Below are 25,343 nucleotides of genomic sequence, written 5' to 3' on the forward strand. Positions count from 1 at the left end.
AGAGCCCGTGCAGCCGGGCAAATGGGTGACAGTGAGGGATCGCTCTAGTCACTGATCTAAAAACCACTCTTCCGTTCCGATTACCATAACAAATCGATTTGCCCCGCTCAGTGAAACACCCACTGAGAATGATTGTGCCCTAGTTATTGGCGATTCGATCACACGGAACGTGAAAATAGAGACACCAACCACCATAGTCACATGTTTGCCGGGAGCCAGAGCGCCTGACATCAAAGCAAATTTAAAAGTGCTGGCTAATGCTAATCGTAAATTCTCTAAGATCATTATTCATGTCGGCACTAATGATGTTCGACTCCGCCAGTCGGAGATCACCAAAATTAATATTAAAGAGGTGTGTGAACTTGCAAGTACAATGTCAGGCACTGTAATCTGCTCTGGCCCCCTTCCTGTTCGCAGGAGTGATGAGATAGTTAGTAGATTGTGTTCGCTTAACGGTTGGCTGTCTAGGTGGTGTCCGCTTAATAATATAGAATTCATAGACAATTGGAAAAGTTTTTGGGGCTAACCTGACCTGTTGAAAAGAGATGGTATTCATCCCTCCTGGGATGGTGCTGCTCTTCTCTCTAGTAATATGGCTCATAGTCTTAGAGCTCAAACATGACAATCTGGGGCTCAGGTCAGGAAGCAGACAGACTGGCTAAACCGACCGTCTGCTAGCGGCCTCGCGTCACCAAGGTCAGATAAATCACATCACATAGAGCCTCTTTCACCTAGATATCATCATATAGAGACTGTGTCTGTTCCCCGAATTTGGAAATCCAAAAAATGTTTAAACCCATCTGTTGGAGCCATTATGTTAATTTGTATTTTTTGTTTGTGACACTAGAGGGCGTATTAGTATTTGAGTATATTTAAGGTGATGATGAGTTACAGGTGCGGAGATTGAAGGTCAAACAAACTTTTTGACCGTGCTGTGTTTGAGAGTCATGTTTATACAAGACTGTGCTCATTCCAAAACAGTTTGTTAGCAAGAAATTCAACGTATAGTGTTGAGTATCATTTTTGTTTGTTTTATTTGTTGTTTGCAATGCCTAAATGGACAATAAATGGATTTGGCATATCCGAATATTAAGAAGGTATGGACAATGAATATTTTATTCCTCAAGACGAAGCACGCGTCAGAAACAGACTAAGCAATCTGCGTCCCTACATTTAAGTCAAAAAGTTTGACCGAATGAGCCTGGATGAGCCTTACAGCGATTGAAGCAGATCGAATTGGTACGACTACAGGAAAAGTCAGCTGATCTGATGTCGGATGATGCTCATTCATGACGGTTTCGTTTGATGTATTTATTGTGGATTATTGCTTGGATTGACCGCGGATATCGAAGGACAACAAACCCGCACGTGCAAGAGAAAACAGCGCACACGAACGCCAAAGTCTTCAGCATTCAGCGTATGGAACTGAGGTATGAAATCGCTTTCAATTGAGCTCAGGTTGAATGGCCATATATAAAACAGTGTGCACACAAACAAACAAAGACAAATCCAATGCGCATTGGTGGTATAAAAAAAAAAACCAACAACTAAGATTTGAACTGTTTGTGAAACGAAAAACTGAACTGTTTGTGAAATGCTTGTGTTTGCCCGTGTTTATAGTCTTTGATGTTTTGGTGGTAAAATATGCAGTAAGTAAAGGTTTAAAATGGCAGATGAAAATGAGTTTCGTGGTTCTGAAATCGAGCAAAATGGGGCTCAGACTCAGAAAGCAGAGGGTGAAAATGTTGAATTATCTGTACGAAAACGAGAGGTTAAGCTTACTGCAAAAGGGTTAATGGCAAAGCTCGATATTTTACAGAAACAAAGAAAGTCAAAATTTGACAAAGCATCCCAAATGAAAAAGACAATACAAGAGTTAATGGGTAATAGAGAATATAAAAATGAGGTCAAAGGTATGTTTGAAAAGTTTGAAACGCAATGCAAAGAAGCAAAAGAGGCACACGAGTCTTTGATTGTTTTATTCCCTGATGAAGAGAGAGACCGGCATGAAACATGGTTCAAAGCAAAAATGATATGGGTTGTGGAATTCAGCACTGTGGTATCTAAATGGATGGAGAAGCTACATGATGAATGTGATCGTGCTGCCAGCGAAATTGAACCCAATGATAGCATTTCAAATGTTAAAACACGGGTTAGCGGTCGCACTTCAAGCCACAAAAGTAGCCGCCACAGTTCGCGCTCCAGCAAATCTAATGCCTCTGTGCATCATGCACGTATTCAGTTCGAAGCAGAAAAAGCCGCTCTTGTCGCTCAAGCTGAGTCTTTAAAAATTAAGCATGATATTGAGCAACATTTGGAAATGTTACAGAAGCGTAAGGAGCAAACGGATATTGATGCAAAAATCGCCGCATCCAATGCAAAGATATCTGTGCTCAGGACTTATGAACAACAAGCAAGCAGCATCGCAACAGATGGGATGGAATTCTATGTCAGCAAACAGGCAAAACGAGCAACTGCATCTCTTCATCCAGATGTTGAGAGACCGGCAAGGTCTATTTTGCAAAGCAGTGTAGGTGCTACCTCACCACCAACAACATCTCATTTACAGCAACCTGCATCTTCAAGACCCAGAATAGCTACTTCAGTAGATGATAGAAGATCTGATTTCACACCGAGTATGCTTCAAAAACATCAAGAAATAACAGAGTTGTTAATTCAGCAGCAAAAGTCTCAACATTTACCACCACGTGAGATTCCAGTGTTTGAAGGGGATCCATTGCAATTCAATTTGTTCACTAAAGCTTTTAAACATTGTGTGGAGGAAAAAACAAATAACAAGGGTGATTGCTTGTATTTCCTTGAAAGATACACAAGAGGACGCCCAAGAGAATTTGTTCGTAGCTGTATGAATATGGCACCTGAAAGAGGTTATGATACAGCTAAAACTATGCTTAAACAGCAGTTTGGAGAAGATTATTTTGTTTCTGCTGCATATATGGAGAAGGTGCTTGGATGGCCCATGATTAGGTATTAAGATACCACAGCTCTTCAAGATTATGCACTCTTTTTACGTGGGTGTTGCAATGCTATGGCAGATCTAGAGTACATGCAAGAACTGGACATGCCAACAAACATGCGAACAGTAATTCTAAAGCTTCCATTTAAACTCAGAGAAAAGTGGAGAACAGCTGCATGTGATATCATGGAAAGACAGAAAAGAAGAGCCAAATTTAGTGATATTGTCAACTTCATTGAATACCAAGTTAAAATCATTTCTGATCCAATATTTGGGTCCATTCAACATGTAGAGATGAACTGGTAAACAGAAGGATGTCTACAAATGGAAGTCACAATCCCAGTCAAAGCCAAATTTAAAAGGGGATAGTTTTGCTATCAATGTTACCAACGTTAACAAACCCATTGTTGGTAAAATCCAAAGGGTAAATGCTGAACATCCAATCAGGCAATTCAAGAGTAACTCCACCACTTGTTTGTTTTGTTAACAAGGTCATTCTTTGGATGAATGTAAAGAGTTTGAGAAGAAGAAACATAGGGAAAAAGTCAACTTTATAAAGGAAAAAGCTGTCTGTTTTGGTTGCTTACATGTTTGCCACATGAGCAAAGAATGTAAAAGGCGCTTAACTCGCAAAGTGTGCAACCAGAAACATCCCAGTGTTCTTCATATTAATTTCAAGGAGCTCAAGGTTGATAAAGCTGTCAACACAAACTACGAACAGTATGTAGAACCAACTATCAACAACACGCTGGTACCTGCCCAAACATGTGGTCATATAGGGGCCGGGAGTGGCAGTGGTATCTTACCTATCCTTCCCGTCCAAGTAAAGTCTGCAAAGGGCAACCAAGTTGTTCAGACCTATGCATTTCTGGACACAGGCAGTACCTCTACGTTTTGTTCAGAAAGTTTGATGAGGAAGCTGCACCTGAATGGACGAAAGACAAAAATTTGTTTGCTTACTATGAGTCCCAAAACAACAGTCTCAAGCTATGTGGTTAACAACTTGGAGATTTCAAGTCTTGATGGTAATACTTTTTTATGAATTACCAGATGTGTACACACAGAAGCAAATGCCTGTAAACCAAACTAACATGGTCAATCAGGAAGACCTAACCAAGTGGCCATATCTTCATGGTATTCACATTCCGCACATTCAAGCTGAAGTGGAGTTGTTGATAGGTACCAACGCCTCCAAATTACTTGAACCGTGGGAAGTAGTGAATAGTCAGGGAGATGGTCCCTATGCCATACGAACCCTATTGGGGTGGGTCGTCAATGGTTCTCTAGGCAGTTATCAAAATGAACAGCACACTGCTAGAGTAAATAGGATCTCTGTTGAAACCTTGGAGTTGCTATTGGAAAAGCAATACCAGCATGATTTCAATGAAAAAATGTCAGAGGACAAAGAAGAAATGTCCAGAGAGGAGGCAAAGTTCATGGAAATCATGGGGAAATCTGTGAGCTTCAAAGATGGACATTATAGTTTGAAGTTACCTTTCAAAAACAAAGATGTTGTTATGTATAACAATCTTAACATTGCCAAACAGCGTCTTGTGGGGATAAAAAAGAAAGTTTGAAAAGAATGTAAAATTTCAACAAGAATATACAGACTTTGTCAACGATATGATTATCCAAGGCTATGCTGAGAAAGTACCAGAGCATCAATTGGATCGATGTGACGGTAAAGTTTGGTACATTCCACATCATGGTGTGTACCACCCTCGTAAAGCCAAGTTACGAGTGGTATTTGACTGTGGAGCAAAATACCAAGGCACATCTTTAAACGATCAACTACTACAAGGTCCAAACCTCACAAGCTCTTTAATTGGAGTTCTGGTGCCCTCGCTGCCGCTGACTGTCGTTTCTTACAATCGGTCATGTCACTACTGAACAACTGTAGTAGAACTGCCCCATGAAGAGGTGGCATACTCATTGGACACTGATTCTTGCATAAATGCTTTGCGACGATTCATATGCAGAAGAGGACAAGTAAGTCATATGAGGTCCGACAATGGAACAAATTTTACTAGCTCAGAAAAGGAATTGAGAAGAGCACTGGCAGTGTTGAATCAAAATAAAATCACAAAGGTTTTAGCGCACAAAGGAATTAAATGGAGTTTTAATCCACCTACAGCGTCACATCATGGTGGCGCATGGGAGCTCACCATCAGAATGGTAAGAGTGGTGTTGTCCTCCGTTTTGAATCAACAAACGCTGGATGATGAGGGATTACACACTGTTCTGTGTGAAGCCGAGGCAATTCTCAATGATCGACCAATCACCAAAGATGTCCGAAGATCCAAATGATCTGGAAGCACTTACCCCCAATCATCTGCTTACAATGAAGAGAAAACCAATCTATCCTCCTGGTCTTTTTGAGAAATCAGATCAGTATGTAAGAAGAAGGTGGAAACAAGTACAATACCTTTCAGATCTTTTTTGGAAAAGATGGATAAAAGAGTACTTGCCTTTGTTACAGGAAAGACAAAAATGGACCAAAGAGAGACGTAATCTTATGCCTGGTGATATTGTACTCATTGCAGATTATACAGCCTCATGCAATTCTTGGACTCTTGGAAGAGTACTTGAGACTTTCCCAGATAAAAAGGGTTTAGTTAGATCTGTACGAGTTCAAACCAAAACTAACACAATAGTAAGACCAGTAACAAAACTTTGCCTTTTATTAGAAATGTGAAAAAAGGTTCAAATGCATGGTGTACTCATATTTTAAAAAAATGTATATATATGGTAAGAGTAATTATTATTTAAAATGTATTGATGTATATGTTTGACGGCTCCTTATGTAATGTATGATTTTGAATTGTTTATGCCCCCTACGTCATTAACAATTAGGGGCCGGTATGTTGGAGCCATTATGTTAATTTGTATTTTTTGTTTGTGACACTAGAGGGCGTATTAGTATTTGAGTATATTTAAGGTGATGATGAGTTACAGGTGCGGAGATTGAAGGTCAAACAAACTTTTTGACCGTGCTGTGTTTGAGAGTCATGTTTGTACAAGACTGTGCTCATTCCAAAACAGTTTGTTAACAAGATATTCAACGTATAGTGTTGAGTATCATTTTTGTTTGTTTTATTTGTTGTTTGCAATGCCTAAATGGACAATAAATGGATTTGGCATATCCAAATATTAAGAAGGTATGGACAATGAATATTTTATTCCTCAAGACGAAGCACGCGTCAGAAACAGACTAAGCAATCTGCGTCCCTACACCATCTAAGGTTAAAAATTTAATTGATGTTCAACAAATAAAAAACAGCTATAATACAGATGAGCAAATGTTAAAGCTTGGGTTGCTGAATATTCGATCGCTTACTTCAAAAGCACTCATTGTTAATGATATGATTTCAGATAATAACCTAGATGTGCTGTGTTTGACAGAAACCTGGCTAAAACCAAACGATTACATTACTTTAAATGAGTCCACCCCGCAAGATTACTGTTATAAACATGAACCTCGTCTTAAACGCAAAGGGGTTGGTGTTGCTGTAATTTATAGTAATATTTTCAAAACCACTAAGAAATCAAGTTTCGAATTTAATTCTTTTGAAGTGTTAGTGCTCAATGTAAAAATATATAGTATAAATGATAAATCACATTTGAGATTTGTGCTGGCTACTGTATACAGGCCACCAGGGCACCATACAGACTTTATTAAAGAATTTGCAGACTTTCTATCAGAGTTAGTATTGGCTGCAGATAAAGTACTAATTGTTGGTGATTTTAATATACACATGGATAATGTAAAAGATGCATTGGGATTGGCATTTAAAGACATTGTAAACTCAATTGGAGTTAGACAACACGTGTCAGGACCTACTCATCGTAATCATACTCTAGATCTAATATTATCACATGGAATAGATGTTGATGCCGTTGAAATTCTGCAGCAGAGCGATGACATCTCAGATCATTATCTAGTCTCGTGTAAATTACATTTAGCCAAGGCTGCAAAGCCGACTCAAATATGTTAGACCTATCACTTCTGCCACTAAAGATTACTTTATTAATAATCTTCCTGATCAGTTTCATCATTTTAGCATCCCGGATAGCTTAGAAAAACTTGATATTGCAACAGAAACTTTTAACTCTCTCTTTTCCAGCACTTTAGACACAGTTGCTCCTTTGCGCTTAAAGAAGATTAAAGAAAATAGTCCAACGCCGTGGTACAACGAGCACACTCGGGCCCTTAAGAGAGCAGCCAGAAAAATGGAGCGCAACTGGAAGAAAACTAAACTAGAGGTATTTCGCATTTCATGGAAGGAGAGCTCAATTACTTACAGAGAGGCTTTAAAAGCTGCTAGATCTGCTTATTTTTCAACCCTATTAGAAGAAAATAAACATAATCCTAGGTATTTATTTGAAACAGTGGCTAAACTAACGAAAAAGAAAGCTTCAAACACAGAAGTTTCCAAGCAGCACAGCAGTAATGACTTTATGAACTTCTTCACTTATAAGATTGATAATATCAGGGACAAAATTATAACTATGCAACCGTCTACTACAGTATCGCATCAGGCAGTGCATTGTAGTCTCCCTGAGGAAAAATTTGATTCATTCGTTGCTATAGGAGAGGAAGAATTTACTAAACTCGTTAAATCATCTAAATCGACAACATGTATGTTAGACCCTATACCGACTAAGCTACTGAAAGAGATGCTTCCAGAGGTCATAGATCCTCTTCTTAATATCATTAATTAGTCTTTGTCTCTAGGATACATACTAAAAACCTTTAAACTGGCTATGATTAAACCGCTTGTTAAAAAAACGCAACTTGATCCTTCAGAATTAGTCAATTACAGGCCGATCTCAAATCTACCTTTTCTGTCAAAGATACTAGAAAAGGCAGTATCTTCACAACTGTGTTCATTTCTAGAAAGAAATGATATCTGCGAGGATTTCCAGTCCGGATTTAGACCGTAACATAGTACCGAAACAGCTCGCGTTAGAGTCACAAATGATTTGCTCTTATCATCCGATCGTGGTTGTGTCTCTCTATTAGTGTTACTCGATCTTAATGCTGCGTTTGACACCATTGACCACAACATTCTTTTAAATAGACTAGAAAACTATGTTGGCATTAGTGGAATTGCACTAGCATGGTTTAAATCATACTAATCTGACCGTTACCAGTTTGTAGCAGTAAATGAAGAGATGTCTTATCGATCACAAGTTCAGTATGGCGTACCACAAGGCTCAGTACTAGGACCGCTGCTGTTCACTCTGTACATGCTACCCTTAGGAGATATCATTAGGAAACATGGAATTAGCTTTCACTGTTATGCCGACGATACTCAGCTCTATATTTCTTCAAAACCTAACGAAACTTACCAATTCACTAAATTAACAGAATGCATAGCTGATATAAAAAATTGGATGACTCGTAATTTCCTACTACTAAATTCTGAAAAAACAGAGATTCTAATTATTGGACAAAAAACTTCCTCACGTAATAACTAGTGCTGCACGATTAATCGTATCGCAATCGCGATGTCAAGCCTACGCGATTATATGACGCAAAATGCTGCGATTTTATATTAAATAAACAAATTAGCGCTGTTAACGCACTTATTAATGCAAATGCTTTTAAACCATTCATGCGCGATAAGACATAAAAGAACTTGCTGCCTGTAAATGTCCTCCTGACACACACACACACACACACACACACACACACACACACACACACACACAGATAGACGCGTGCCAGTATCAAGTTCTCTTTCGCGGTAGAACGTTCAACACACATGTATGCCAAAATGAACGCGCTGCCTGTGAATGTCCTGACTGTGACAGACAGAAAGACTCGCGCTAATATCGTGCGTGCGCACAAAACAGCATGATAGAATACAGTTCTCTTTCGAGCTTGAACGAACAATAACACACAATTATGCAAAAATGTCTTTTTGTCGAGTGTCTTCATAACATAAGAGTAGTCTTATGATGAACATGAAGAGTTGTGATGACTCGTGAAAGAATGAGGCGTCTCTGACAGTGGCTGGTCTTAAAGGGACAGTACACAGTAGCCACTAATGTCGCTAAAGTTATTTTTTTTATTTTTTTTTTTTCTATTTTTTTTTTTATTATTATTTTTCTTTACCCCTGACATGTATGGTTATATGTACTCTTGTATGTAAATTATGTTTTGTTCTTGTTAAAATGCAAAAAAAAAAAAAAAAATCTGTCGCTAAAGTTAATCAAAGAACAAATGGAACAGAGAAAAACACTCACTGCTCTTGACTAAAGAACTTTTTTCTTTAGGCTGATTATCACTAATCTGTGTGTGCATTTATTTTCCTTGAGGACCAAGCAAGTTGACTCATGAAACCATTTGTTTATTATATCGCATATCGCAATCGTGATCGCAATATTGACCTCAATTATCGCAATATGACATTTTCCCCAAATCGTGCAGCCCTAGTAATAACTTAGAATACTGTCTAACACTTGATGGCTGCTCTGTTAAGTCTTCGTCGTCGGTTAGGAACCTGGGTGTGCTCTTTGATACCAATCTTTCATGTTAAAGTCACGTGTCTAGTATCTGTAAAACCACATTTTTACATCTTAAAAATATATCTAAATTATGTCATATGCTCTCATTGACAAATGCGGAACAATTAGTTCATGCTTTCATGACATCAAGGCTAGATTATTGTAATGCTCTACTGGGTGGTTGCCCTGCACGCTTAATAAACTTCAGCTCGTTCAAAACGCAGCAGCTCGAGTTCTTACCAGAACCAGGAAGTATGACCATATTAGCCCAGTTCTGTCAAAACTGCATTGGCTCCCTATTAAACATCGCATCAATTTTAAAATATTGCTGATTACTTACAAAGCACTGAATGGTTTAGCTCCGCAGTACTTGAGCGAGCTCTTAACGCATTATAGTCCGTCACGTCTATTGCGATCTCAAAATTCCGGCCAGTTGATAATACCTAGAATATCAAAATCGACTGCTGGCGGTAGATCCTTTTCCTATTTAGCACCAAAACTTTGGAACAGTCTTCCTAACATTGTCCGGGAAGCAGACACACTCTGTCAGTTCAAAGCTAGATTAAAGACACATCTCTTTGACATAGCATTCACATAATACATTATAGACTTCTATAATTCAATACTAGGCTGCATAGATTAGGTCAGCTGGAACCGGGAACACTTCCCATAAATCCTGATGTACTTGTTTCATCATGAGAAGAATGGCATCTACACCTATTTTAGTGTCTTTGTTTATCCCAAGGTTTTCCCGCAGCCTGCCGGATCCAGGCCGTATCCAGATCTGACGAAGGACTTTCGCCTGGACCCGATCGCGTTTAAAGTTTGTGTATAGAGAATGGTGTCGTCTTGGCGGCCCTAATTTAATAACAAATGATCGTTGCGACGGAAGCGAATCAATCAAAACTAACTTTAGCTGGAAAATAACTTTATTAAAGAACCGCTATAAAGCCAAAACAATCTTACGTTAAATTATACATTTATCTCTGTAAAGCTGCTTTGAGACAATCTACATTATTAACCCTCTGGGGTCTGAGCTGTTTTCTGGGCCCTGGAGGTGTTCTGACATGCTCTGACATTTGTGGTTATTTCTGTTACTTGTGACATTTTCATGGCTAAAGTCTAATTACACTGTATTCAGCACAAACTCTGCTACAATAATATATCAGCAGCATGTATGTAAAAGTTTGTAGTTTTGAGATAATGACATTTATGCGTGGTTTGTGAAAATACAAAAATAAATTCTCACTGAAATAAGGTCATGAAACCCCTACTGATTATTTCTTCACAAGACTTTTGAAAATTGTATCACGTAGCCTAGAATATTTGCTCTAAAACTATGTGAGAATCACCCTGACTGCTCATTCAGAGAAGACAATATATTGATTTAAAAATTTTACGACGTGTTTTGTGTTAGAAAGCAATATGCGAAGGGGCGGATCATCTCATTAATATGAAAGCTTTCCACACCTGAGAAAGACAAAGAACCTCCCTAATGGCCCTATTAGGAGCTTATCAGGGCCCATCATTCTGACCAACCTTGCACAAAGAATGAGGAGATTTAAAAAAGAATGGCTTTTAAAATTGTTTGGATTTATTTACAACACAACATAATCCAAAGATACACAACAAAAAAGCACTTATTGAAGAAAGAGACCTTTGTGCCATTCCTAAAAACATTGTACATACCTTTCATTTTCTAAGGTGTTTGATTTTCACTTTACCATGTTCATGTACAGAGACATGTACTGTGAATGTTGAAGTCAGCAGGACTCAGTGGCATCTAGGCCCTGAAAAAAAAAAAGAAAAAAAAAAAGTGAACATACTGATATCAAGAGAAAGGCCTGCACGATTTTGGGAATACATTTTAGATTTTTCTTGTTAAAATTGCTTTTTAAAATTCACAGAATACACACACTCACACAAATGTTTCCAACAATATATTATATAATGAACACCAGTTTTGTTGTGCCTTGTAGGTATAGGCTATGCGCAGTGCTGCATAAAATAATAACAATATAGCAGCCTATATATATTTTCAAAAAGATTTCAGTAACAACTAAGCTAGAGAAAAATATATTGATTATCATGTTACTTCAAATGTTTCCATTCGTTATGATGATATGAAATGAGATAATAGTAAAAACATGAAGCCGTTTGGAGCGTTTTGCTTTTCCAAAATATGATACATTCAAACGCGATCGCGATCAAAAATATGATACATTAAAACGCGATCGCGATCAAAAATATGATACATTCAAACGCGATCGCGCTCAAATATAAAACATTATGGTTAGGCCTACCGTATACATATCTACGTTTGAGCAGATATCCACAAACACAGTAACAGTAAACACGGGTCTAAATATTATAATATTCACCATATATCTAGCAACAGTTCAACTGCAATGTGAAATTTATGCAACAATAGCAAACTAATATGTAAGAATTTCTTACCTTATCTTTCTTGTCTTCAAATATCGTTCTTCTTCTTCTGATGTAAATCCAATCTAAGCTCAGGCACGTCTTTCAAACTCGACGAAAAGTGAAGTGAAGTGTTTTGTTGTTGAGGTAATGAAGGCGATCGCGTTCCATGTGGAGATTTGCATGTGAATCTCTTTTGCTCGTGTGGGCGTGGTAAATTAAAAAATAATTAGGAAGCGTTTGAGAAGCTGGACATCTTGTTGGTTTTATACAAATTACTTAAACAGAGAATGTTTGTTTTCGTTTTGAATCCGATCATTTAAAAGTACACACTTAAATGTTTATTAAGGTGTATGGCTCATAAATGTGTGACAAGTATTCGCTGAGTTTTGTTTCAGTTTATAGACGTGCTCAAGAAAAAAAAGTTCACCGCGACGGAGAGGCAGAACGCACACCTTGTTTATTTTCTTTATTTTACAAAAGCACAATGTTTTGATTTGATTGGAAGTGGACACATACAAAAGTAGAAATGCCACAGATTCTTTTTTTATATTTCTTTTTTCTGTATGACCATAAATGACGGAGAAATTTAAGTTTATAGTGCTACAATGTGGAGAAAATGCAGCAAAACGCGCCGGCGCGTTTGTCGACCTCAGAGGGTTAAAAGCGCTATATAAATGAGGATGACTTGACTTGACTTGACTTAACTGTATTGTTATATAATTGTTTGCACTGGCACTTATAAACACTAAATGGGTAAAAATTGCAATAAATATGCTTAGTTCTGGAGCCAAATGTTGGAGTTGAAATAAATACCTCTGGTTTTTTTTTTTTTAGAAATAAAAGCCAAATGCTTGATCATTTTACAGCCACATCATTTTCGTTATGCATTATTTGTTTTGGTTGTTTAAAAACACTTTTTTTTAAATCCGATTACTCGATTAATCTCCTTTCTGCACGCCCATGGCTCTGACCTGCAGCTACCCCTGTCTTGTTTTCTGGTCTGCTTTAGTAACACAGTCACCAAGTAGTGCCTTTCCCATTGGATTATAGATGCTATCGCTCTGTTCTACGAGGCTTTCATAATGGCTTTGCCTCTGGAAATCCACAAGGAGTGTAGCATCTTCTATAGCTCTATCTAGGGGTGAGCCTTTACATAAGGTTTGTGCTGCAGCCGGCTGGCCCTCTCTGCACACATTACTCAGGATTTACAGTCTGGACATGGGCTCAACCCCAGCGTTGCAGGTCCTTCAGGGTTTACCAAGTCATGTCTGCATTCAACAGTTGTCTGTGCTAGTATTACACAGCCTTATTGAGCAGACAATCTAGCTTAGTGTTGCAGCATTGGTAATGACATTCCCATAGTGTCAATGCCATGACAGCGTTGAGTTCCGAGAGGGGAACGTTTCCGGTTACGCGAAACATGTAACTTGGTTCCCTGAAAGGGGAACTAGATGCTGTCATGGTGTTGACACTATGGAAATGTCATTACAAACCCCTCTTAGGGAACCAGGTTATATACGTAACCTGAGACAATTTTTCCTTCAAATGATATTGAATCTGTCCAGTGATATTATAGCACATTCACATTTAGTAACAACATTTCAATCTTACCTGGATATTTTTCGTTTCCTTCGTCTGCTAAGAAATTAAGTCCTCTGGTGTCTTTATTTAAAATCTGAAGTTCATCAGGTTTGGTTTGTAACACTTCCTATTTTGAAGGAATGGTTCATTAAAAAAAAAGTTAAAAAAAAAACTTCCACAAAGATTTTTTATCCTTAATCCCATGAAATACATCTGGTTACACATTTTGTCTGAGGGAGTGCACTTACCTGTGCATTCACCGCAGCTAGGGTCGCCAACCATAGATATGTACAGTAGATGCAGCTCGGCTGCTTCAGGTATGTCAAAACTGCCGCCATCTTGGAATTGTCAACAAGGAGACCTGTTTGAATGTGAAGGAGATGCCTGTTACGATCGTGTCTTGTTTAGTTTCAGTGTCATTTTCTGCTTAGTTTTCCCTGTCGACATATGTTTCTTATTTTTTGTTTGTTGTTTCTTAAGTGTTCCTTTCTAATTATTTATAGTTATAGGCTGCCTGCATTTTTCTTATAAAATACCATATAATACCAGATCTAATGTATGACCCTTGTTGTGAGTAGGATCAGTGATGTGCTGTACAATAGGGATGGCTGACGCGAAACTGACGTTCCGAAGCTTTGCAAGATCCCGAAGCGCAGATGTTTCGAAACACTGATCTGAAGCGTGATTCAAAACACCCGTCATGTGACTACGGCTAAATGAAGCTTCAGAGTGTTTCACAAGTGTTTCGACAGGTGGCATGGTCTGCCAAATTAGCGTTTGATTGACAGGGTCAGGAACAGACCACACAATCGCACATCTGTATAAAAGTGAAGTCAACGCATCTTGACCTCGTGGGTTTTTGTGAGAGGAGTTTGTCTAAGTCCTTCCACAGCAGAGAACGTCTCGGGTTACGTTTGTAACCCTTGTTCCCTGAGGAGGGAACGAGACACTGCATCGTTGAAAACGACTCTTTGGGGACGCTCCCTTAGCGTGCGCCTCTGAAGTATGCATGAAACTAATCCAATCCTGATTGGTGTTGCGTCATGATGTAACGTGACGGCATAACCGGATGCATAAAAGTGACGCTGGCGCACACACACACACATTAGCCTCGCGATAAAGCAAGCCGCTCCTAGGCATTGAAGAGTGTGGCAAGACGACGTAGTGTCTCGTTCCCTCCTCAGGGAACAAGGGTTACAGATGTAACCCGAGACGTTCCCTTTCGCTGGGGAACTCGAACTGCGTTGTTGAAAACGACTCTTTAGGGAACGAATGCCCACTAGGCACGCACCGAAAAGGCCTGCCCTAGAGTGAAACTGATCTCAGACACTCAGCTAGGACTAGAGCACATGTGCGCCAGGCGTACAAGGGAGGTGCAGGCTATAAACCTGATAAAAATGTGCGGGGTAGCCCAACCGGCTACCTCACAGATCTCCTGGAGGGGCACTCCCGAGGGGAGGGCTCTAGAGGACACCATGCCTCTAGTAGAATGAACCCTTATGGCCAAAGGTGAAGGCAAATTGCGCACCTTGTAGGCCTATTTATGGTTTGTATAACCGGGAGCCCCTATTAGGTGACCCAAAACACACTATAGTAAGTCCGACCAGAGCAAGGAACCTCTCTTCTTCTGCCGACACATGTGGTGGAGGATTAAATGCTTGCAGGACCATGGACCTAGCCCTGTTAGATTGCACTCAAGGCACATAGTTGGTTCTCGAATGCAGGATGGCCATAACTCCGCCGAGGGAAAGCCCTAAGCAAGCTGGTACTAATGCCAGGGCTTGGAGAATTCCCAGTCTCTTATAAGAAGTAGCTAAGAGAAAGGCTATCTTGAACATGAGGTCCTAGGCAAAGCCGATTGAAGGGATTCGAAGGGAGCCAGGGATAGGCCTTCGAGAACCACCGCCAGGTACCTGGAAGGAACCCTGGACCTGACTGTCAGTCTCATCCTCTATGTACCAAGGAGAAATAGTATGACCAGTTGGTGCCTCCCCAAAAGGCCCAATATTCAGTGGTGCATGGAACGCCGCAATGGCACCAATGTGCACCATACATTTGGATGGGGAGAGATTCGCAGAGAACGATCTTGAAGAAACTCCAGAACTGAAGCCACTGGGCAGTTAGCTAGACCTAACTCATGTTCTCTACACCAAGCGGAAAAACATTCCACTTGAGGCCATATAATCTCCTAGTAGACAGAGCCCTAGAGATAAGTATGGTTTCGACCACCCCAGATGATAGACAGCATCTAGTTACTGAGCCCCCTCAAAGGCTAGACCCATGATTTCCACAGCTCCGGGCGAGGATGGAATATAGTGCCCTCCACCTGAGACAACAGATCCCTCCTCAGAGGAATCTGCCATGGCGGAGCTATCAGGAGTGCAATTAAGTCCGAAAACCATACTCGGGCCGGCCAAACGGGGCTATCAGAAGAAGACTGATGCCCTCATGACGGACCCTCTCCAGGACTCCCGGGAGCAGAGCGGTCGGGGGAAAAACGTACAGGCGAAGCCTCAGCCAGGCCTGTACCATGGCAACCCCAGCAGGGCTGGATGAGTGAGGGAGAACCAAAGTGGACAGTGGGACATCCTCCGAGATGCAAACAGATCCACTTGCATTGGTCCAAACCTCTGCTATATCAGCTCCACCACCTCTGGATGGAGTCTCCATTCCCCGAGCCTCAGCCCCTGCCTTGACAGGATGTCTGCTCCCTGATTCTGAACCCCTGGGACATATATTGCTCTTATAGATAATATTTTCCCTTTTCAGATACGCTACCACTGCTGTATTGTCCGAACATATCAAGATGTGCTAACCTTTGACGTCTGGGAGGAAGCTCCTCAGAGCCCTGAACACAGCCAACATTTCTAGGCAATTTATATGCCAAGAATGATGATGGTCCTGCCACAGACCCCTGGGCAAAGCGGCCGATAACCGCGCCCCAGCCAGTGAGGGAAGCGTCTGTCGAAATGGTTTTCCGGCAACATGACACCCCTAATACTGGCCCTTGGGACAAGAACCAATGTTTCTTCCATATTAATAGGGAATGAAGGCATCTGCGCGTAACCTTGATTATACGGAACGGATTCCCCTTGGGGGAAAAACCCCTTGGCTTTGAGCCACCACTGAAGGGGCCTCATGTGAAGAAGGCCCAAAGGAATTATGTTGGATGCCGCTGCCATGAGGCCCAGCAGTCTTTGAAATTGCTTTACAGTGATGGCCTGGCCTAGCTTTATCCCTGACACCATGGTCAGGATGGATTCGATACGTGCGGGAGACATACATGCTGGCATCGTAACCGAATTCCATACCACTTGCAGAAAAGTAGTTTTCTGAGCTGGCTCTAACACACTTTTCTTAGTGTTGAGTCTCAACCCCAATTTCTGAATGTGGCCAAGGACGACATCTCAATGCCGAACTGCCATTTCTCGAGGGCCAATATGAGCCAGTCATCGATAAAATTCAGAATACGGATGCCCTGAAGCCTCAGTGGAGCCAGAGCTGCATCCATTCACTTAGTGAACGTGCGGGGAGAGAGTGCTAGGCCGAACAGAAGAATGCAGACTTAAACCTACGTGCTGCCTCTGCACAGAATATTTATTGCAGAGTAGACCCGTCATCTGCGCTGCCTCGGCAAACGCGAGATCCGAGCTACTATAGATTCTGTATTGCAATATAGTGGGACAATTCTTATTTTTTGGGTTACAAACAACACCAGCGAGTGTGACTCATGTTCCTCGTTCCCGATGCGGAGCACATCCACTTCCTCAGAAGCAGATAGCTCGAGCATCGGGCACTCGTCACGGGCAGAAGAAGCCACATCACGGGCTTCTGCGTCATGAGCGAGCGTTATAGAATCTGCGGATGATGAACGAGAAAGTGCCTCGGCAGTCTCGTTCTCATGCGTGAGATCCTTCTGCGATGCCCACGATCTAAGCCGCCGCGCTGCCTCAACTGACGCGGGACCCAAGCTGCAGGGATCGCGAGAAACAATAGCCAAGTGGGAGAACTTTCACAGTGTTCACATGCAGCCCCCTCGAGAGCTGCCTGTGCGTGCTGCGCTCCTAAACAGTGTACACACAACTGATGCGTGTCCTCACCTGTGAGAAATATAGGGCAGGGGTGCACACACTTAGTGTATCTTCCCCCTCACCATAATATAGAGGATTTCAACAGACAAACAACACCAAAAAAAACAGACAGTTTCACAGAGAACGCTTGCTGAAGAGCACAAGCTAATGTGTGTGTGTGTGCCAGCGTCACTTTTATGCATCCGGTTATGCCGTCACATGTTACGTCATGACACAACACCAATCAGGATTGGATTAGTTTCATTCATACTTCAGAGGCACACACTAAGGGAGCGTCCCCAAATAGTCTTTTTCAACGACAGTTCGAGTTCCCTAACGAAAGGGAAATTCATATTTTTTTATAAAATTCTATAAAAAAGTGAGACATTGTGGCTTGATTTCTGTTATTATTATTCATTTTTCATGACCAAAATAACATTACGCACAGTGAGGAGCCTAGTATACAGGTTACAAGTTGAGTTTCACATATTAGAAAAATACAATAATAAAAAAACTAAAAAATGTTTTGTCACAGGCCGGCTCATGGCCTGTTGCAAAAATGAGGGGACACAAACAAGAAGTATAGGCCAATCAAAAAGGTTGTCTTTATTGTAAATAAAAACTATTAACTTTAAACAAAGAAAAATAAATGAGGTGTGGAAATGTCATAATGTAAGGACTAAGTAAAATGCATGGATGCGTGAATCTGTGTGTGTACATGACTGAGTGAAAACTAAGTCATAACTACAAAGGAACAAACAAAACAGGATCATACCTGGAGGAGCAGAGAGAGAGAGAGAGAGTGGTTAGTGAAGCAGTTTAAATACCCTGAGCCCAGGTGGCTCCATTCACTAACGACCCTCCTCTGCCTGAAGGAGGAACCGCCCCTGCAAGGCAAAGGAGGGGCCGTGACACCCCCCTCCTTAAAATGAGGGTCCCACCCTCAGCCCAAAATTTGGCCCAACATATTTATAACAATCCAAAATTTCCCAAAAAGAAAATAAAAGGATACCAGTCCCAGCTCCTAGCAGTCGCCCCATGTCCCCTGGCTGACTGTCCATTCCTCAAACTCAGCAGCCCTGGTACCCGGGGAGAAAGGGTTCCTCTTCCTCAATTTAAGAGAAAGAGGGTTCAGACAACCAGCAGGGGCCAGAAGAGAGAAGATACAAACTAGGTTAAAGGAGCACGGGACAGGGCATCAGCAATGATATTATCCTTACTACTAATGTGTCTAATATCAAGGTTGTATGGTTGCAAGAACAAAGCCCAACGCATCAAGCGCTGGTTGGGATTTTGAAGGGATTTAAGAAAAATTAGCGTGTTGTGGTCAGTGAATACAGTTAAAGGGTCAAACCGGAACCAACATAGACTTCAAAATGCTGTAGAGCCTCCTTTTCAATTATAGAATAGTTTTGCTTATACTTATTACATTTCCGGGAGAAGAAACTGACTGGACACTCAACATTGTCATCATTTTCCTGGAGAAGCACAGCCCCAGCACCGATTTGACTGGCGTCTACCTGCAATTTGAAAGGTTTCACAAAATTTGGTGCTGCCAAGACGGGTGCCAAACACAAAAGAGCCTTAACTGCATCAAATGCCTCTTGACACTGGGTGGACCAGATAAATTCAGCCTTGGCCTTCAACAGATTGGTCAGTGGGGACACTACTACCGAAAAGTTTACAAAACGCACGGTAGTACCCCGCCATTCCCAGGAAGCGCATCAGTTCTTTCTTTGTTGAAGGCTGTGGGAACTGCTTCACAGCCTGAACCTTTGCTTCCACGGGACAGACAAAACCCTGACCAACAACCTTGCCTAGGTATGTGACTATCAATTTGGCAAAGTGTGAGTTTGCCAAAGCTACAGTCAACCTGGCCCACACCAGTCTTTCGAACAGGGCTTGCACCCACTGGACATGCTCATCCCAGGAGTCATAGTAGACGACCACGTCGTCCAAATACAAGGCACACCCTTCCAGACCTGAGACCACCCGATTCATTAGCCTCTGGAAGGTGGCTGGAGCATTCCGCAAGCCAAAAGGCATAACTGTATAAGAGAACAAACCCGATGGAGTTATAAAGGCAGCAATCTCACAAGCTCTTTTGGTAAGGGGTACTTGCCAATATCCCTTTAACCTGTTAACCGTTGCCAGTGCGCCCGCGCACTGAAGCGTTTTTTTTTTTTAATTTAGTTCAAAGTTACTATCAGATTTAATGTTATACAGTACAGGCCAAAAGTTTGGACACATTGCTATTTTTAATGTTTTTGAAAGAAGTTTCTTCTGCTCATCAAGCCTGCATTTATTTGATCAAAAATACAGAAAAAAAATGTAATATTATGATATATTATTACAATTTAAAATAATTGGTTTTCAATTTATTATACTTTAAATTATCATTTATTTCGGTGATGCAAAGCTGAATTTTCAGGATCATTACTCCAGTCTTCAGTGTCACATGTGACATCCAGTCAATCACATGATCCTTTAGAAATCATTCTAATGTTCTGATTTATTATGAGTGTTGGAAACAGTTCTGCTGCCTAATATATTTGATGAATAAAAGTTTAAAAAGAACTGCATTTATTCAAAATAATTTTTTTTAATATAAATCTTCTTTATTATCACTTTTTATCAATTTAACACATCCTTGCTGAATAAAATTATTGATTTATTTAAAAAAATAAAGAAAAAAATTACTGACCCCAAATTACTGACCAGTAGTGTATATTGTTGTTATAAAAGATGTCTATCTTGAAAACATTTGCTTCTTTTTTTTCTTTTCTTTTTTCTTTTTCTTTTTTTTATTCATCAAAGTATCCTAAAAAAGTATCACAGGTTATGAAAAAATATTAAGCAGCAGAACTGTTTCCAACTTTGATAATGAATCCTCATATTAGAATGATTTCTAAAGGATCATTTGATAGACTGGAGTAATGATCCTGAAAATTCAGCTTTGCATCACCGAAATAAATGATAATTTAAAGTAAAATAAATTGAAAACCAATTATTTTAAATTGTAATAATATATCACAATATTACATTTTTTTCTGTATTTTTGATCAAATAAATGCAGGCTTGATGAGCAGAGGAAACTTCTTTCAAAAACATTAAAAATAGTAATGTGTCCTGTACTGTACATTGACAAACTATACATCATTAAAAAGATATAAGACTCAAGTTTCAGTATTTGACCACTATTGTATTCTGAGAAACTTATAGTGACAGTTATTTCTTAACCCTCTGGGCGCCACGGTCGAGTTTACTTGACAAGATGCGGCACTGAATAAAACGGCCGATTTTGTCAACTAGGGTGTCAAATTTCGTTCGACCTCCGCTCCACTAGTTGGCAGACATGTCATACTTCATCCCCGACTCAAAAAAAGTCATGTTTCTATACAAAATCTTCGAGCTAGAGCGCATTGAATCAGTGCGAACAAAAGCGGAGCTAGTGTGCGAGTGAGCCATTTTATCAGAGCAATATTGTCAACGTCAGCGAGTATTTGCATTAGATTATTATTATTATTATTATTATCTAATGGCATCAATAAAGCTTACCCGCAATGAAGTGTTGGGTCTTCTATTCGCGGACCCTGATTCTGAAGGGGAATAACGTTACCTATCTGCCTTCAGAAAATGACGGTGATTCTGAAAGTGAAAGTATAGTCAAGTCATCTTCATTTATATAGCGCTTTTAACAATGTAGATTGTCTCAAAGCAGCTTTACAGAGATAAGCGTATAATTTAAAGTAACAGAGATTGTTTCGGCTTTACAGCAGAGTTAAGTTATTTCCATCTAAAGTTAGTTTTGATTGATTTGCTTCCGTCGCAATGATCATTTGTTATTAAATTAGGGGCCGCTAAGACGACACCATTCTCTCTACACAGACTTTAAACGCGAACCTGTGAGAAACGCTGATGGCGTTCACATGAGCATTTAGAATGGGTTCTATAGTTATAGCCCTACACCAAGCACAAACGGTGAATCCTTTGCCCAATATATATGCTCCTTTGCCCAATGTCAGTGGTGGGAACAATTTTTCCCGGGGTCGGAATGTTTATCGCGAAGTTAGCAGGCGTGTTAGTGTTGTGGGGAACGAGGCGGGAGATTTTTACCGCGCTAGCCATGGTGACCGTGTGTGCCTCCGCAATCGCGGCGACAGTATTGTGGTGGAGGCTTTGTCTAATGCCACTGGGCATGTTAGACGAGGTCGAAGTATTCATAGGACAGTTAGGGGACAACGTGGAGGCAGGGTGGGGAGTCGCAATGACAATGACAGTAGTCCGAGCTGCACTGCTGCTCGTAGCAGGAGCAGAGGCGGTGTGACACGGGGCAGAGGGGCTATTATGCATAGTCTATCGCATGACCACACCATGAAACACTACAAGAAATGTCACCTGGATGGATGGGGAGTCATTATCTCTACAGCAAAAGCCCTGCAAAATATATATATATATATTTTTTTTTTTTTGTCTGCCATTTATTAGTAATGATTTACACTGTTGATTTACTATCTATTTCACTGACCATTTAGTAGTGTACAATATGTGTTCTTTTTTGTGTGTTCATGTCCTTGTGATGTGCATCTTTGTCAGCTAAAAAACAACAACAACAAAAACAACAAAAAACACAAAAAGAAAATACTAACATTGTCTCTCGTCTTGTCTCGTCATCTTACTCATAGTCTCGCGTCGCCAGACCTTCAGACTGACGGCTGAAGGTCTGGAATTCATAGCAGTTTCTTTGGCCAAGGCCCGCCCATAAGGCCGTTTGACCGACATGTCAAACAACCAATTACAGTTCGTTTCGTTCAGCGTCACGTTTCGGGGCGTGGAAAAGTCCCCACAACAACAGACCGGCGTGCAACAAGTCAGTCAGCATAGAAAATCAAAGAAGGAGAAGAAAACAAGCAGTAAGTCATTGATCTGTTCGTGCACGTATAACAACAATGGCGTCTGCATTACCACATCTGATCAAAACACCGAGCAAATCAGTAGGAAACGTATGCAGACTTTGTAATATAAATAATACACTTCCCAAATCCCGTCGGCAAACAGGCTAAAATATCTCTTTTAGTCTCCACTAAGTGCCTCAAACAAAACTCCTGGACATCTCTTAAAGAGTCTATGCCGTGAACCTCGCATAGTTTTGAGAATCCTACATTTAGCTGATCTTGATAAATGCTCATTGTCACTCATGTAAACACAACAGTTTTTCTTCCGCAATCACACGTCTGCGCTTTGTTTCCCGGCGGACCGAAAATAAATGCGACACTTGCGCCCCCCGGAAATCCGATAAAATTCAACCAATCAGATGATGACTTCGACATTCCTGAAGTGTTTCCAGTTAAGTGTACCATATGCATCAGACGTTTAGCCAACGTTCCGTGGGCGTGACGCCTAAGGCTGAGACTATCTCACTCATGATCTGTGCCTTGCCGTGGCGAGTGAGCTTTTGAACTAAACAGGTCTTTGTCTACTTGTGTTCGTGTGTCATATGAATAATATGTGCCCCATATACATGGAATCAGAGTGCCTACTGTATGCAGTAAATGGAAAATCTCTACAGCAAAAGGCCAACCGCTACCTGCATTCAGTTTGTTTCTACCATTTATTAGTAATGATTTACACAGTTTGTTCACTACTTACTATTTACCTGATCTTTCAGTATTGTGCAATATAGCATACAAAAGGTGAGGGACATTTTTGGGGGAAAGAAGTGCTGCATTTTATCATTTAAACGTGACTTTTCATGAAAATTCTATAATCCAAGATGGCCGCCACTACATGATGTCATAATATGCAAATTAGATGGGAACATGAACTTCATAAACTTTGAGTCATCCTTAATATTTCTCTAATTTACAGAAAGTCTCTATCTTTTAGCACTTTTAAGATATAGCCTTTTGAAATTAAGATGTCAAAATCTAACGTTTTAGAAAAAAACTCTGGCGCCTAAAGGGTTAATTTGTGTCAGGGGTTATTAAAATGAAAAAATGAGTAGATACCTTTAATATGAATTATGCGCGTCAGGCGCTCCCATTCATAAAAAAACTCCTGTGTTGTCGTCATGACAGCGCTTGACAAAACAACGTCCCTCAGGGCTTTTAGCTCAAAAATGTGCAGATTTATTGAGAAATATTGATATATTCTCATAGGTTTACATCAGATTTCTATAGACAGGAATATTTATTGAATTTATACCCAAATGCGTCGATGTAATCATTATGAGCGCTTGGATACACTGATACTGTGTTTTCAATACATACCAGCAGCCTGAGGGCGCCCTATGTGCACAGTATAGTCCATATATGGAATATGAAGAAGAGCCATAATCATGTGACATTCCAGGAAGTCCCAGACACATACACAGCTTACAGAGGTCGCTACATAACATGCAGATACAGACGTTTTGAAGACAATAAACATGTTTGCAATGATATTTGAGTTGCCTGTGTTCTTCGAGCCATGTCAGGTATAATCTCATAAATTGTCGTGTATTGATGGTGTGCTAAGCTAACATGCTAGCTAGCCCTAGATGCACCTGCCACTAACAGCTATTCTTTTATGATTTTTTTCTAAATAGGAATGCTTACTGAAATGTTTCTTTATTCAAGAAGTGCATTTGATACAGTTTCAAAGGTGAAGTGAACTTTGATAAAAGAAAATAGGGATTGAAACCCTATGAATAGTCTGTGAATAGCCAGTCGTTAGTAACTATAATGCAGACAAAAGAAATACATATTTAGAGCCATAACCAGGCTGGAGAGGTGTGAATGTGTGCATGGGGAGACTGACACTGAATGGGGATCGTCTGCACCAAAAAACAATAGAGACAATAGAACGAATGGATACTTAGGGGCTGTTTACACCTGGCCACTTCATGCGTTTTCTTTATCGGATAGCTATCTGATTTATCAAAACGATTCCATTTACACCTGGTCACATGTTTTTGTTTGGTGTTTTTGCGAAACGGATTTAAATCCGATCTTCAATTCCTGCGCTATATGCAGATTTAATAGAGTGCACGTCACTGAAAGCAACAGATATGAGCTGCATTTTATTGATCAGCTAAAATTTCTAAATCAAAGACCGCAATAAGAGAGAGCAGCAACAGCCCTGGTAAGATAATTTCGTTTCTTTACATTTAATGATGATGATTGTGTGTTAAAGGTGAACTAAGTAACTTTTTTACCTTAACTGAACAGCTTCGGAGTCATTGGAATGGTTTTATTACTTATTTCGGGTTGAATGGTGGTCGTTTCGCACCCCCCTGGTGCCCATGAGCGGAAAATACGCACTTGCAACTTTGGGGCGGCGGGCCGCCGCGTCAGGAATTATCGCGTGATATCAGGTCTAGCGATGTAAACAATTTCTTTACGGCCAAAAGAAATCTGCTCAAATACGGTCATTATTGTGCTCCCTCACGCTGTCCGAGCCCGAATGAAGAAGACGTTTTAAAGGATGTCCCATCTGCTTTGATGTCGTTGATCTATAGCCTCTGGTGTCTGAGAATCACCAACGAGTTTTTACAACAGTGTTGTCAAATATCTATTCCGAAGCTGTGGGGGGAGCTCTAGAGAGAAACCTGCGAGCAAAAAGCGAGAATACAGCGAAGAAATACTGAGTGCTGCTTTAAGCATCTGCAACTTTATTTCACTTTGATTTGCGATAGTTTGAACGTTGGCTTAATGACTATATGCTCAGCTTCTCATCTGCGGTGATGCGTGTTCCAGTAGCGTCGTCATATCTGGCTATAACATTACATATAGCCT

The 25,343-nt window shown here is 40.4% G+C and overlaps 1 protein-coding gene across 1 annotated transcript in view; it reads right to left on the reverse strand.

The window, feature by feature from the left end:
- LOC308689132 (stonustoxin subunit alpha-like) overlaps positions 1–25,343 on the reverse strand; it is a 126,739-nt gene that overhangs the window by 58,563 nt on the left and 42,833 nt on the right. The window contains exons 2-3 of the mRNA XM_081362697.1: positions 13,747–13,859; positions 13,529–13,625 (exon numbers count right to left, since the gene is read on the reverse strand). Of these exons, the coding sequence (XP_081218823.1) occupies positions 13,529–13,625; positions 13,747–13,836 (187 nt within the window). The 5' untranslated portion in view covers positions 13,837–13,859. The remainder of the gene's footprint in view (positions 1–13,528; positions 13,626–13,746; positions 13,860–25,343) is intronic.

The sequence above is a fragment of the Scardinius erythrophthalmus genome (assembly GCF_964197995.2).
Source record: "Scardinius erythrophthalmus genome assembly, chromosome: 4".
NCBI classification, from domain to species: Eukaryota; Metazoa; Chordata; class Actinopteri; order Cypriniformes; family Leuciscidae; genus Scardinius; species Scardinius erythrophthalmus.